The 14,589-nt window shown below is 39.2% G+C and overlaps 1 protein-coding gene across 2 annotated transcripts in view; it reads left to right on the top strand.

Moving 5' to 3' along the window:
• Positions 1–14,589, top strand: part of PTPN14 (protein tyrosine phosphatase non-receptor type 14) — a 112,773-nt gene that overhangs the window by 85,523 nt on the left and 12,661 nt on the right. For both annotated transcript variants that reach the window (XM_027453722.3, XM_072035510.1), the window contains 6 exons: positions 526–583; positions 3,452–3,530; positions 5,110–6,599; positions 8,705–8,848; positions 9,875–10,093; positions 14,013–14,141. In XM_027453722.3, the coding sequence (XP_027309523.1) occupies positions 526–583; positions 3,452–3,530; positions 5,110–6,599; positions 8,705–8,848; positions 9,875–10,093; positions 14,013–14,141 (2,119 nt within the window). The remainder of the gene's footprint in view (positions 1–525; positions 584–3,451; positions 3,531–5,109; positions 6,600–8,704; positions 8,849–9,874; positions 10,094–14,012; positions 14,142–14,589) is intronic.

Raw genomic sequence — 14,589 nt, 5'->3', positions numbered from 1 at the left:
AATTGTTTCTCTTCCTATTTAATTTTCTTCCTCCCACACTCCTCCTGCTTTCCACTGCACCTGGCTACTCTAACATTGTATCTGCCTCTGCTAGTATCATCTAACCAGTTGCTTTCTTCCTCATGATCTGTGTGCATTGCTTTGGAGTGATTGCTATGAATTTCATAAAATTGTCATTGTTTCAATGTTCACTTTAAGTCATCTGAGACAATGCCTGCGTGGCATGTTCAGTTTTTATTGCTTAAGAGATTTTTTGTTTGATTCATTTTTAAATGAAGTTTTTTTTTCCTTGTGTTTCCAAATAAGCTAAATAGGATAATGAACAGAAGGCATGTATATTTTGGAATTAGAATACTGTCTGTATTTAGGGAAGGACCTGAATTATTTTCATCTTATTCATATTTTTTAATCTCATGAATGAGCAAGTGTTTACAGATTCTTCATCTCTTGTCTTTCCCATTCATTTCTGAATTAGAATTGAAACACTGCAATTTCTAATATTTGTCTTTACTTTTTCTTGCGCAGACAATCAAATTCTCCTCCCCCTATCCGACGACGGCCCACTTGGAGTAGATCATCTTTGGTATGTACCATGGTGTTTTCATTAAGAATGCCTATGGCACTTCTAATGGAAGGGGGCATTGTGTAAGATGGAATATTTGCTAAATTTCAAATAAGCGCATTAGCTCGTTTCTTGTAGGCAATATGATTGGAATGAGTTTCAAGGGTGTGGCTGCCCAGGTTGATTAATTTAACTGGATAATATCATCACTGAGTGTTTAGAAATTACAGTCTTCAAGGCATTATATTTTTATTTGCCCTACAGAAACTAAGCATCTTTTCTACTGGATTGAGATTATATTCAATATGTAGAGAAAATAATTCTCTACAGACTAGAAAGAACTTGAAATGTCTTACACTGTATACGTCAAAATCTATTTATTGCATAATTTTAGAGCGTCTCATCTTGTGTTTCTTCTATTCCTCATGTTTTTGTAAAGTCTGCTTTTACTGTTTTACTGTTTACTCTCAGCTTCTTGGGCTGAGAGCTTATTCTCCATGTGAAGTTTATTGTGATTTTAAGTAAAACTTTTATCATCAATCCAAGACCTCTGAGTTTTTCTTAGTCTGTTTCCATTTTAACTGATCTTGATAAATAAATAAATACAACTTTTTCCTGAAATCTTGACTTCAGATTTCTTTGTCCTTTAATTCTCAGCATGTTTCTGGGGTGTTACACAGAGACTGTATATCGTGTTCTCTTAAGCACACTTACATTATTTTTGGTATCTGCTATTTTGGTTCCTGGAGATGACTCTGAAAAACTTAAGGTGAAGAAAGGAAATGTGCTTTGCATTCTTATGCTACCGCTTCAGATATATCACAAACAGAAAGAGAACCTTCTTCTGTTAGATAAGGAAAATATAAATCTACTTGTTAACAGGAAAAAAAAAATACTGCTGCTTGTTTGTTTTGAACATATGTAGGCAACAAGTGTTTTTTTTTTTGTTTGTTTTTTTGCAAAAAGGCTCAGAAGGATCAAGAGGAGGAATAAATATATACTCATCAAAAAGTGATTCACATTAAAAAGTGAACTGGACTGTAAACTATTCACGAAGAACTTTTAAGTGTTTTTTCATAGTTGTTTTGTTAACTTGATGGTACAGTTGTTTGTTAACTTGTTGGTACAATCGTTGTACAGTTCTTATTTGGGGAGAGACTCCTGACTGTTCTCTGCTCTGTACACCTTTGTCTGCCTACCTATTCACTTGTCTTGTATGGTAGTAAATCAATAAGCATAGATGGGAAGCCAAGTCTTTGGGATGAGACTCTACCACTTGACTGAGAATCATATATGTTACTTTTAGATTAAGACCCTTATCATTGTTTTGGCATCATAGTGAACCTGTATTTTATTAACCATTATTTTAAAGTCATTTTACACTGTCTCTTTCCTGTCAGGCTACCTGGTGATGTTGTTTTTCGAGCAAAACCTCCTCCATGTATGTGATATGTTTAAATAACTGATTTATTATTTTTTTTCCAAGTGATCCCTAAATTGGATATTGAAGTTTTCCACACCTCTACGTTTTCAATCCTATTTTTTTATTTCTCTGGAAGAGGCAGATGGGCCTTCAAAAAAAGGAAGAGGGAGGGGGGGACCTTCAGCCCACTTGTGAATAGCTTCCATTATTTCATAATACCTATCTCAAAGACAACTGTCTGCCCCAAATTTATACATTCTCAAGTAGAAATAACTTTCTCCTTCCTTGCGTATTTCCTCCACCCACTATTTGTTAGGTTTGCAAACATCTTGGCTTCTTCCAGGCTCAACTCTCATTCATGGGTTGTCAGGAGCAGTCTCCTTTGCCCAAAATGCTCAGTGAGCGTAGGGTTTTATACCCTTAGAAGTATAATTCATCTAGCAGAAATATTTCCCGTCATCTTCCAGTTCTGGCTTAACACAGGCATTTTGTATGCAGGAATTCATATGTGCACCCAGTTTCTTTGATTTTCATTACCTCTCCCCATTTACAAAGAAAATGTAAATTTAACCCATTCCCCACCTCTTTTCAGTGGCAAATTGTTGCTTGGTGCTCATTTTGTGCAGGCGAAGCTAAATTGTTTGGCATTTAGTTTTTGCCTTGGGCATCCACAGAATTCCTTAATAGTTCAAACTACTTAAATCAGCCTAGATGAAAAGCACATATTCTGTTGTTAAGGAAGACACGTTCATGAGACAAGAGCATCTTCCTTCTCTCCTTGTATATCAAAGCGTGCTTTCATAAACTCTGCTCAGCAGCACCAGACAGGACATTACAATGCAGGTGGTAAAATGAAATTGCAAAATTCATCAGTTTACCGATGGACAAACTAGTGAATATAGCATCAGCTGTGGCTTATTTCCCTGTAAATAACTCTACCGATCTAATGCTGAATTACCCCCTGTGATACCTATACCATTAAAAAGTTTGTTGTGGTGCAGATTCAAGCAAGGCTCCAATTCGTTGTCTAGGGGAATCCAACATTCAATTTGTCTGCAGAGTTATTTTAAGTCTGTATGTACTCCTGTTTCTTGTATAACAGTGTTCTAGGGCCTTGAGTTTGTTCCATCTGCTTTTGTCCTGATTAGGTGTTTTTTTTAGTTTTGTTTTGTTTTAATTGTTCAAGGGTAAGGGCTTTTAATAAACTTTTCAGAAGTTCTAAGTGAGCTGTGAGTCTGAATGTTGTTTTCTGAAGTGGTTTACTTTAAAGGAGTCTAAATGGTCAGTTTTGGGTTCCTTAGCAAAACCTAACAATTTACAAAATGCTGTTCTCTGTTTTGTAAAGAAGAGCTGAGCATGTGTATTCATCTGGGTAAGAAAGAACAGCATTCAGTTCCTACGTTTTCCTGTTTCATCTGCAAAAATCTGAGTTTCTAATGCTTCTTTAACCTATGCTTTTATTTCAGCCAAGGCAACATCCATTTATACTGCCTCCTATGCATGTCCAGTGTGGAGAACACTACACGGAAACACATAATTCACAAGGTACGTAGAATGTATATGTTACCTTAGGGGGACTTAAATTTTATGTGTATGCAGAGAAGCTACTACCCCTTATATCTAGAATTCTAGTGCTGTCACAGTCTAATTTGAGTTGCTGCTGGAGGACAGTTAGCAGTTTTATAGTTAATACTGCAGTAAGTCTCATGTTTAAAGTCAAATTTCAGTTTTAAAATTTCTCTAAAATATCCGCACATGATTATATGGATCTTAGACTTGGCATTCCAGTTAAACAAACTGAAAAAATAATTTCTGAAGGAAGTATGATGGCTGTACTCAAAGGCAGTGCCAGCTGGGATCTTGGAGAGAAATGGAATGAGGGAAAAGGAGACAGTAGAACATCTATTGCCATAGGAGAAATCAGCGTGCCATAGTCACAAAACTGATGATATTTAGATAATATTTTCTGCTGACTTTAACCAATATCTGCCTGCATTAGTTAACTCACGTTCATATGGATAATACTTTTGCCCCCATGTTTGAGAAACAAATCCTTTAAGAGGTTGTACCAGGTTACTTTGATCAAGGCTGGGAACAGAGCCCAGCCTCTAAACACCTTGAGTCTCACACCCTTAACCACCCCACCTTTTGGAAGACATGCAGCCAGGTCTATTAGGCTATGTTCTCAGCAGTTCATGAGAAGTACAGTTGAAGTGCTCTTAGTTGTATGTGATAGCATTTTAAAATTGTGGTTGTCTGACTAGTTTTAAAGTAGTATTTGATAAGTTGTGAAAAGAAGCCATTCAGTATCGTTCCTTGTGTACAATAGAAGATTTATCTTAGAGGCTACTGCTATTTCACTGTTAAGCAGAGCCTTTCAAAGGGGAGGTTTGATTTTAATTTTAGATGAACTGGGAAGTTCCTCATTTTTACCACAGATTTCTCAGTATTGTTGAAAAAACATCTAATTTCAGAGATTTTGCTACTTGTTTCTTACAAGGTTTTTGACATGGGTGGCCTTGCAGTAAAGTTGGGATGCAGGACATCATCTTTAACGTCTTCAGTCCCTCTCAGAAATCCTTAGCTGAACTAATTTTTTGCATATTTTTTTTCCTTAGTCTGGATAGCTCTGTACTTCCAAATCAAAAACTGTTGATTCGTATGAAGTAGGATTTCCAGTTTGACAGTCAGACACTACTTTGAGTAATGGAGAGCAGTGCATCAGCAGAAAAGATAATTTTAAGGATTACCATAGTCTAGCAGCACTGGATTTCTAAGGTGGTAGCAGCAGCAGTGAATCCTTCCAAGATGCTAGGAGAGACATCATCCCTTTTTCTTCCTCACCACCCCAAGCAAAAAGCATTTTCTCTCTTTCTCATTTCGTGTCTCCCACAAGGATCTGAGATACCATGTTTTTCTAACTGTTGGGAGAGTTTACTGGGATAGTTTTGCTTTAGTTCTATTTCGGTGACTCAAGGATGCTCCCAAGACCAAATGTTCCCTACAGTTGTACACACTAAGCTCCCTCTCTAATCGTTGGTACAGGCTGCATTTGAAGTGTTGATAACATTGAATGAGTCCTTGTATGTTAAATTGTCAACATCCTTATCTCTGCTCTACACAGACAGCATTTTCCATGGAAATGAAGAAACTTTCTACTGTAGGTCTCAGACCAGCTTGGACAGGTGTCCAGTGGACTTCAGCTACTTGAATGGTAATGGACCCAATGGGAGTGTATGCAGTGCGCACAGCATGAACTCCCTCAATCGCTCACAGAACTTCATCCAGGCGTCCCCAATGTCCTCAAATCTGAGCATCCCTGGAAGTGACATCATGAGAGCAGACTACATCCCCAGCCACAGACATAGTGCAATCATAGTGCCATCCTACAGGCCAACTCCGGATTACGAAACTGTCATGAGGCAAATGAAGAGGGGGGTGATCCAGATGGATAGCCAAAGTCAGTCTTTGAGAAATCTCAACATTGGAAACACACATGCTTACAACCAGCCAGAAGACCTAGTTTACAGTCAGCCTGAGATTCGAGAGAGGCATCCTTACACAGTTACTTACGGGCCCCAGGGTGGAGGCTATAATAAGCCTGTCGCCCCGTCTGACCAAATGACCCCTAATAACGCTGTGCAAAATAAAACAGCAGCCAGTGCCATATCACACACGGTCAGCACGCCAGAACTGGCTAACATGCAGCTACAGAGCAGCCAGAATTACAACACTGCTCATATGTTAAAGAATTATCTCTTCAGGCCCCCGCCTCCCTACCCGCGCCCACGTCCCGCCACTAGTACACCTGACCTGGCAAGCCACCGGCACAAGTACGTCAGTGGGAGCAGTCCCGACCTGGTCACACGCAAAGTCCAGCTCTCAGTGAAGACTTTCCAAGAGGACAGCTCGCCAGTTGTCCGGCAGTCACTGCAGGAGGTCAGCGAGCCCCTCATGGCGGTGAAGCATCACGCAGCTGTGAACAAGCGCCACAGCTTGGAGGTCATCAGCAATATGGTACGTGGTATAGAAGCCATGGCACTAAAAACTTTAAATGCCCCTCTGCCGCGCAGGAACACTTTGCGGGAGCAGGTGCAGCCTGAAGAGTCGGTGCAGATGGGGCACGAAGTTCAGCAGGTTCCTCATTACCATCACAAAAAGACATTCTCTGATGCCACGATGCTGATACACAGCAGCGAAAGCGAAGAGGAAGAAGAAACCACAGAATCTGTGTCACAGATAACAGCCCTCCATGAGAACATGGAGTACAGTGCTCAGCTGCAAGCTGCCTTGGCTAGAATACCAAACAAACCTCCTCCAGAATACCCTGGGCCTCGTAAAAGTGTCAGCAATGGAGCCCTGAGGCAGGACCATGTTAGCATTTCTGTGGCCGTAGCCAGGGCCAAGGCCATGAGGCCAGGGCCTTCCAAGGCCATTAGTGTGTCTCGGACTGATCAAGTGGCAATAAATGGGTCTTCGCTTGGGCCCTCTATTTCAGAGCCTGACCTCACGAGTGTGAAGGAGAGGGTCAAGAAAGAACCTGTCAAAGAAAGGCCTGTGTCTGAAATGTTTTCTATTGAGGACAGCATTATAGAGAGAGAAATCATGATGAGGGTAAGTGCTTTCCTTTGTTGCTAGGGCTTCTTGAAAACCAGTGATCATACTGCTTACATCCAAAAAAGCTGTTGGATCAGTAAACTATAGGGACCATGTAGCTGGTTGACTATGGGGACCTGGTAAACTATGTAAACTAAATGCTGACCACAGAGAGTGGCAGGGCACACAGCTGGGCAATGAGGAGGTGCTCAAGTGTGAGAAATAGTCCTTTTGAACAGGCAGTTAATTTAGAATAAAAAGTGTGTATATAAAGACTCAAGTGCCACTGCATGCAGTGGGAGAAAAGAGGGGTGCTTAAATTTCAGTGACTTTGTGGACTTGATACTACATTCTGGGAAGTGCAATTGCAGTCACAGAAAGCAAGGTGATTCAATTTTTCAGAAACAGGGCCATAAACAATTCCCAAAACAAATTAATGAAGCATCCAAATGGAGCAGGAAAGAGTTTAGAATATGCTAGATTAATAACTAGTTAAGATTTACATATTACTACTGTATATTCAAAGAAATTTTCTAAATTTATGTATAATGCTTCTTACTCATTAGTGATTCTTACATTGATGTAATGGTTAGGAATTAAACTTGGGCCTCTACATTGTGTCATGCAAACTGAGTTTACTCCATACAGAGTCTTAAACATTAAATATAAAACAGATACCTGAGTATAAAACAACATTTCATGAATGAATACTACAGACGCTGGCATAACACGTGTATATAGGCTCTTTTGACCTTCTGGGGAAATAAAACATATTGAGAAGCAGGAACGCAGTGGGTATTTGGATACAAATGAAGGTGAGAAGAGAGCTTAGAGGTTGTGTTTGAGAGCTTCTTTGAATAATCATGCTGATTAGCCTTTGGTCAAGAGGTATTTTTGTTGATTTCATGTTTGAAGTAAAAGGGTGGTCTTAGTGTTAAGCTTTTAAGGTGGTTTTAGCCCAGCACAGGTGTCCAAAGGCATGCAAACCTTCTCTTCTTATAGGAATCACATATTACATTAATGCTGGTTTGAAGACCTTAATCTTTTAAACACAGGCATTTTTATCTAGCTTGTAAATATTAATAAATAAAAAATCCCCAAATAAAGGAAAAATCCTTGCATTTTCCTCCTTCCAGGAAGTCTAGTAAGAAAAGAGAGCAGTGTTTTGGGATTTTGTTTTGCCTTTTTGTCTTTATTTAGCGCTCTGGAGGAAACCAGTGGTGGTGAAGTCATGCCATTTACATATGTCTGAGGGTATTCAGGTTCAGCAGTGTGTTTCCACACTAAACTTGGCCCGTGTGGTGACCACAGCTTTCGTATGCATGCTGAGAACCCGGCTTCCTCGTGCTCGTGTCTCCGTCCAAGTCTGACAGGAAGAACTGTTAAGGAAATGCAGTAAAATATTCCTGCTTGGACTCCTTCTGGAGGTTGTCTGTCTTCTTTCTCAATGTTTCAGCTCCCAGTGGCAGCAGGATGAATTTAAAATTCATACTTGGGTTCTCCATGCTGCAGCATAATACGATGCATGAATATGTTAAACAATAACCCTCCCTGTCTGCTGGTGCATTGTTTCAAGGATTTGTGAGCTCAATTTTTAGTGCAGAATATATCACGGGTGCTATTTGAATCGCCATAATAACTGAGTGCATCAGAAGACTTCTCATTTTCTGTATTAACATCACAGAAGAGAAGAAACTATCCTGTGTTTTTCTGTTTGTTGTAATAGATTGAAATTATTTCTTTTTAAAAGATGCCCCAGGTATCTTGGCTACAGCAGAGCTACTTTAACGTAACAGGGTGATGCGTTTTGTGTCCTACATTCAGAATAATGTTTGCAGAAAAATGCTCAAGATTGTGTTTGTATGTCTTTTGATGGCATGTAAACTGCATTATATGCTGGGATTGCTTCTTTGAAATTAAAATTCTCTGCTCATGTAGGAGCAGGCCTTTGAGGAATAACAGGAAGAATAGAGGTTGTATTTGAATTTACGATGCTAATGGTGATCATCTGCATTCCTTGGCCAGAGAGTTGCAGATTTTGGAGATTAAAAAAACATTCCAGCATTTTACTGGCATTATAAATAATCACACAGAGATGAAAACGTGCCTTTTCTTGCCAAAAGAATCTAGAAAAGCAGAAGATGGCAGGCCTGGAGGCCCAGAAGAGGCCCTTGATGTTGGCAGCACTGAACGGACTCTCAGTTGCTAGGGTTCCAGTGCCGGAGGATAGCCAGGATGAAGCATCCAAGATGCCAATGGACGAGAGGGTAAGATGGAGGCTCATGAAATGTTGTTTGTTCCCTTTGTTCCCAGCAGCACAAAGTTTCTAAAAATATTAAAATTTGATTTAAAATACAAAACAATTTCTCATAACTGTTTTCAGAGCAATTAATGTCAAAAGATCTGCAGTTACCACTGGTGCATCTCCAGATGCTAGGTGTTAAATATCTTCAGTGCTTACTGAAGTTGGTGGAAGTTTTTGAGGCTATTTATCATTTCACATGACCAATCAATGTCGTATAAAATCAAGTTGTAAATCTAATCTTTTGCACATTTTTTACTTGATCTTTTTATCATCCTTGCAATCTCCATGCTCTGATACAGCTAACAAGTTCAGTTAATATCTCTAACAGAATTAAAAAAAAAAAAAAAAAAAAGTCGTCTGTCTCCTAATATTTGCACATGTGGGTGTGTTCATGTAAATGGAATTTTGGAAATTAAAAATGGTTGCTGCTGCTAGGATTTGAGAGACATTTGCTAAGAATCTTTCTTTCTGGCTTTCTGAGGAGAATTTTGCAGCCCTATCTTGTTGCCTGGCATGCAGATGACAGAACTTAACCTCAGTTTGCATGTATGCAGGATTTTGTTCAACCACAGAAACTGCATACATGCGAGTTATGCAGTATTTTGAAAATGTGGATTGCATCCACATTTTTGGTGTGATCTACTTCATAAAAAGATAAATTTGCAATATTTTCACAAATATCTATTGTGGGGAGATAGTGTACAAATTCATACTGAACGGTATTGTATTTAGCATGTTTTTCCTTTTTTATGGTACTGGCCTTAAAAATATGGAGGTGCAATAAAAAATGTAAAACTTGCTTGTGGTTTTATTTGGTAGAAATAGAGAAAGTTGTGTTTACTCAGATAAATGTGACTGGAAAAAAAAAAGTGAGAGAATACTGTTTTGTATTTTTGAAAGAGATTCAGAGATCTGATAAACAGGTCTAGTAGTACATCTTATTCCAGGAAGAGTTAACTGATTGATGTTACTTTCTGTTAAATCAAAGTGCAAGAACCTGAAGAGGAAGCTGGAAGAGGGGATGGTGTTTACAGAATACGAGCAGATTCCAAAGAAGAAGGCAGACGGGATCTTCACCACTGCTGCCTTGCCTGAAAACACGGAGCGCAACCGCATCAGGGAGGTCGTCCCTTATGAGGAGAACCGAGTAGAGCTGGTGCCAACCAAAGAAAATAACACAGGCTACATCAATGCTTCACACATAAAGGTAAAAGCTTTCTTAGGCTTTGTATTGCAAATTAAGGTATGTTGGAACTTTGTTTCTGGATGTACAGCAGCATTTTCCATAGTTCTGGAACTTAAAAATGTAACTTGGTCAAAACAGGGTGCGTCATTGTACCTTCATGTCAACACAGGCATCTGTAAAGTCCCATATCAATTAACATGCATGAGTTGATTAATTTGCTAGAGACTTGGAATTCATTTTAGAGAGGCATCTTTATGTTCACCTCTGCCAACTTGGGGAATGTCTCTGTTGGCTAATGTAGAAAGAGATGCTGCATTTCTTAACACTCATGAAAATGTGTTAGATCTGCCTCACTACCTGCAATGTATATAGTTGTCAGGAATGTGTACTTGAAAGAAAAAGCAGCAAAGTACAGAGCAAGGGGATGTTACTGTCAGAGGGGAGTACATTCAGAGTTTCCAGGAGTGGAAGTCTTCAAGAAAGAAAAAGCTGCAGGCAAACTGTGTATTCAGTCTGTACATGTTCTGACCGATCGGTCCCAATAACCTTGCAGGCCACAGCAACCCCTTGCTTTCCTAGATAGAAAGGGTTCCTGCAACAGACGAGGACAGCCCAGAAGTAATGCTTTACTAACTTTGACTGAAATATTTTTTTTGTTTACTAGCACGTAGGTTATTATTTTTAAAAAATCAGGCATGTACATGTAGTTTCATATGCATAGCTCCATGTCCAAAGGAAACATATGCAGTTACGAGTAATCCATATCCACATAGATATTACAATTGTGTAGATCAGTAATTGATTTCTGCCTCTTTCATTGTGAGTTGAATTTTTTATATTTGTGTGTGTGTGTGTATATATATATATATATATATATATAAGTTTGCAGTGATAGAGAGCACTTCATTAAAGAACTTCCCTATGTTTCTGCTAGGGTACTACATTAGATTTCTATGTTTCAAAGTAAGATGTTGTCAAGATAATTCAGATTTCTTCCTGTTAATTCAATGTGGAAATAATTTAAGCCATTATATGACTTACTTATGAACATGACCAGTTTTAAGCGAACTGTCTTGCAGTGGCTGCAGATGCTTGGTTTTTCTTTACAAATAGTTATTGGAAGCTTAAAAATTTTTTGCTGTTTTTTGCTCTATCCTGTGAGAACTAACAGCACCCCTCTCCCTCAGATGATGGATTCTCTTGTTGTTGGGGGGGCTGTCTGCTCTATTTCCTTGTCAAAATCCAAATTATAAAGAAATAACTCAAAAATAATAAATAAAGCATCCTGTTAAATTGATATTTTACTGGGGTAAAAGCCCTTTAAAAGTTTAAAGAGAATTGCTGGCCTCTTTGGTTGTGATTTACAGTGCTAAATTGTGTTGATTCAAAACAATTTCTGAACCAGGATCCTGGCTGGCTATCACTTCTCTGCCATAGCCTGGGAGGTAGCAGATACTGAGTTTTTGCATAATCAGGCATTGCTGTGATGATGGATTTCTGAGCCCAAAATGTTTCTCATACTTTGTGGGAGGACGAAAAAAGAGATTGCTAACATAAATTATGCCCACAAGCCAGTACTAGCCAGAAAAAGAATTTTCCCTGGCCAGTTCTGAGTCTGCATTTCACCTTGTGTGTCAGTGTTGGACACGCACTCGGTTCACATTCACAGAGCACCCAGGAACACGCACAAATATTTTAGCGCATGACAGCGGTCCTTGCCAGTATTTTTCTCTTGCACTCCAAGTGGCGCTTACTGAAGCCAAGCAGATGTTCTTTTGCTTAGAAGGTGAAATTGCATCTGCGAAATTTACCTCGGTGTCACAGCGTGTGTGTGTTTGCAGCCCAATATTCAATTTTTAATATCCTGCAGTCAGGGCATTAGAATGCAGCAAACATTCCAGGCATCGCATTCCCTCCAGACTATTTATGGGCCTTTCATTTCGTGTGCCAGGAGGCTGGATATTTGGACCAGAAGTCAGGAGACAAAGAAAACTCCTATATCATCCTGATAAGATCCATGCCTGGAAGATTCCAGCTCCCACTGCTCAGTCTGTGAGCCCTACAGTTCTTCAGTGTTTATCTGCTTATTTACCATTGACCTGTGCTGCTAAGACACGGAGATCATTGCCTACACCAAAGATGCAAATCATAATTAATTTTTTGGATTAAGTAAAAAGTTCTTAAGACTGCTTCATCATATTGTTTGGGTCAGGCCAGTACTCACTGAAAGGCCTCAGTAATTCTATACCAATGCTCGTGGCTGTGGACCAAAAGGCAAGTACAAGAGCAGAGCAAGTTGCAGATTAGTGCTGTACTGTCTGTGTTTCCACCTAGTACAAGAATGTGAGGGATTTGCCTGCATTGGCCTTGCAGCTTTTAACTGTCAGTCACAAAGGAGACTGATGCGTAGTATGAAATAAGAAAATGAGCTAGGTGTACAGGACTGAAAATTGTTTCCAGTGCAGTGAGAAATTTGTTACCATACAAACACTATGTTAGCTGTAGGTGTAAAAACCCAAGCAATTCAGCTTCATGAGCAGCTGTTCAAATAACAAATTTGATTCCATTTCTGAAAACGTATTCAAAGACGTGTACCTCAAATATAGTATATGCTTAAACCTGTCAGAGTTATTGATTTCTCCTTGTAGCATTGTCCGCCAGCACCTTGATATTTATGGACGTGTCAGCACTTCAGTTGTAAATCTCTTTCTCTGGGATTTATAACTCTGTTGTGAGAAGTGGCTCTGGGCTGACATGTAGAATTAGAAGGTCTTAGTCTGTGAAGGAAAAATGTTCAAACTTTTTCAAAATAATTAGTTCAGCTGTCTGTTTTTTGTCTGCTTTATTTTTTTTCTTACTGTTAAGGACATTTAAACATGAGATCTAGTAACTCTTAAGAGTGGTTTGGCTCTTGACCTAAGTCTTTGCTTTAAAAAAAAAAAAAAAAAAGTTTGCATAAACTTTACCTGATGTATAGAAAATAATCAGTGATAATATTTTTTTACACACACAAGTGATTTCTGTGCTTTAAAATGATTTAATTAGTCATGTAGAAAAATAGTGATATAGGATGTGGTTGCTAATCCAGTTACATATTGGGAAACAGACTTACATGACTCCAGCTTTAGATAATTTTAAATCTCACATGGCATTTGAAACCCATTTAGTGTGCTGGATTTACTATATAAGTAGATGGCAGATTCTAAACTGAAAAACCCGATGAGCAAGGAATAGAAACTTGAAACGGTGCCTGTCTTGATCTAATCCCTAGCTGGGCCTCTGTATTTTGTGTTACATACAGTGTGTGGGCATAACTGCATCAACTTTGGGCTTTGGCCACATCTTCAACAGTCATCGGTGCAGTTAAGAGTCTATTAAAGAAAGCATTTTTTCCCTGACTGGAAAACTGTTGAGAGAGGCCTTAAATAGTTGGAGACCTTTAGTTTTCCTAGTGCAAAATGCCATTTGCATTCAGGCTTTCTACACTACTATGAGTTAATTTGCATCAATGCAATGCCTTTAAATGAGTATAGATGCTTCCTCTGGTGCTCGGTTCTTTTTTTGTCATGGGTTTGTCACAAAGCCCAGGGCAGTCAGTCAGCTGTTTATTTGTACTTAAGGCATCTCACAAACAGGGCCTTAATATTTTTTTTTTCATCTGTATGATCTAGATGCAATAGCAAGAAGAATGGGTGACATTTTGCTCAAAGCTTTGTTTATGGGCATCAAAAAAGGACTTGGAAATACCAAAGATGGTGTTTTGTCGGATTTGCTCTTACCAAAAGGATGGTTCATGTTCAAAAATTTTAATCAACAGTGGAAGAACAAAGTAGTAAAGGTTTCATCGTGGTCTCTTTTGTTTAAAGGACAGTTCTGGCACAAACATAACTGAGATCTTGGGCACTGACTATATTTTATTTTTATTTTTTTTTACTTCCAGGTTACTGTAGGTGGAGAAGAGTGGCACTACATTGCTACCCAAGGACCTCTGCCACACACGTGCCATGACTTCTGGCAGATGGTGTGGGAACAGGGGGTGAATGTTATAGCCATGGTCACAGCTGAAGAGGTATGTAAAATCACGGAGCACAGTTCGTTCTGATGTGAGTGAATCTCCTGTTATCGTCAGTTCCCACTCCAGTAACCTGTTTTTCTGTTGACAGCCCTTTTTCCTCTCATTCTCTTTGATGAGCATATGCCTGTAGTGCTATAATGCTAGATTTTGTAACTCTCTAATATTCAGTTTGGCAAGTACTGAAGTGAAGCAACCAGAACAGCCCCTTCCCCCTGCTTCACTCCACTTTGGCCAAGCAAAACAAAGATGTTTCCATTGGAATGTGAGAGTGCTGAACTGCTCCTGGTTAAAATGACACAGACTTCCACCCTGTCCAAGGCCAGTCCTGCATACCGTCGCTCTTATCAGCTGAAAAGAGACCAGAAGCTGCTGTTTCCGTAGAAGTGTCCGTGTAAAAAATAAATAACATCTTTTTATTCTTATGCCAAGCAAAACAGCTATT

The sequence above is a fragment of the Anas platyrhynchos genome, chromosome 3 (assembly GCF_047663525.1).
Source record: "Anas platyrhynchos isolate ZD024472 breed Pekin duck chromosome 3, IASCAAS_PekinDuck_T2T, whole genome shotgun sequence".
Lineage (NCBI taxonomy): Eukaryota > Metazoa > Chordata > Aves > Anseriformes > Anatidae > Anas > Anas platyrhynchos.
Note: the sequence above shows the minus strand (reverse complement) of the source record. Positions and strands in the feature narration are given on the sequence as shown.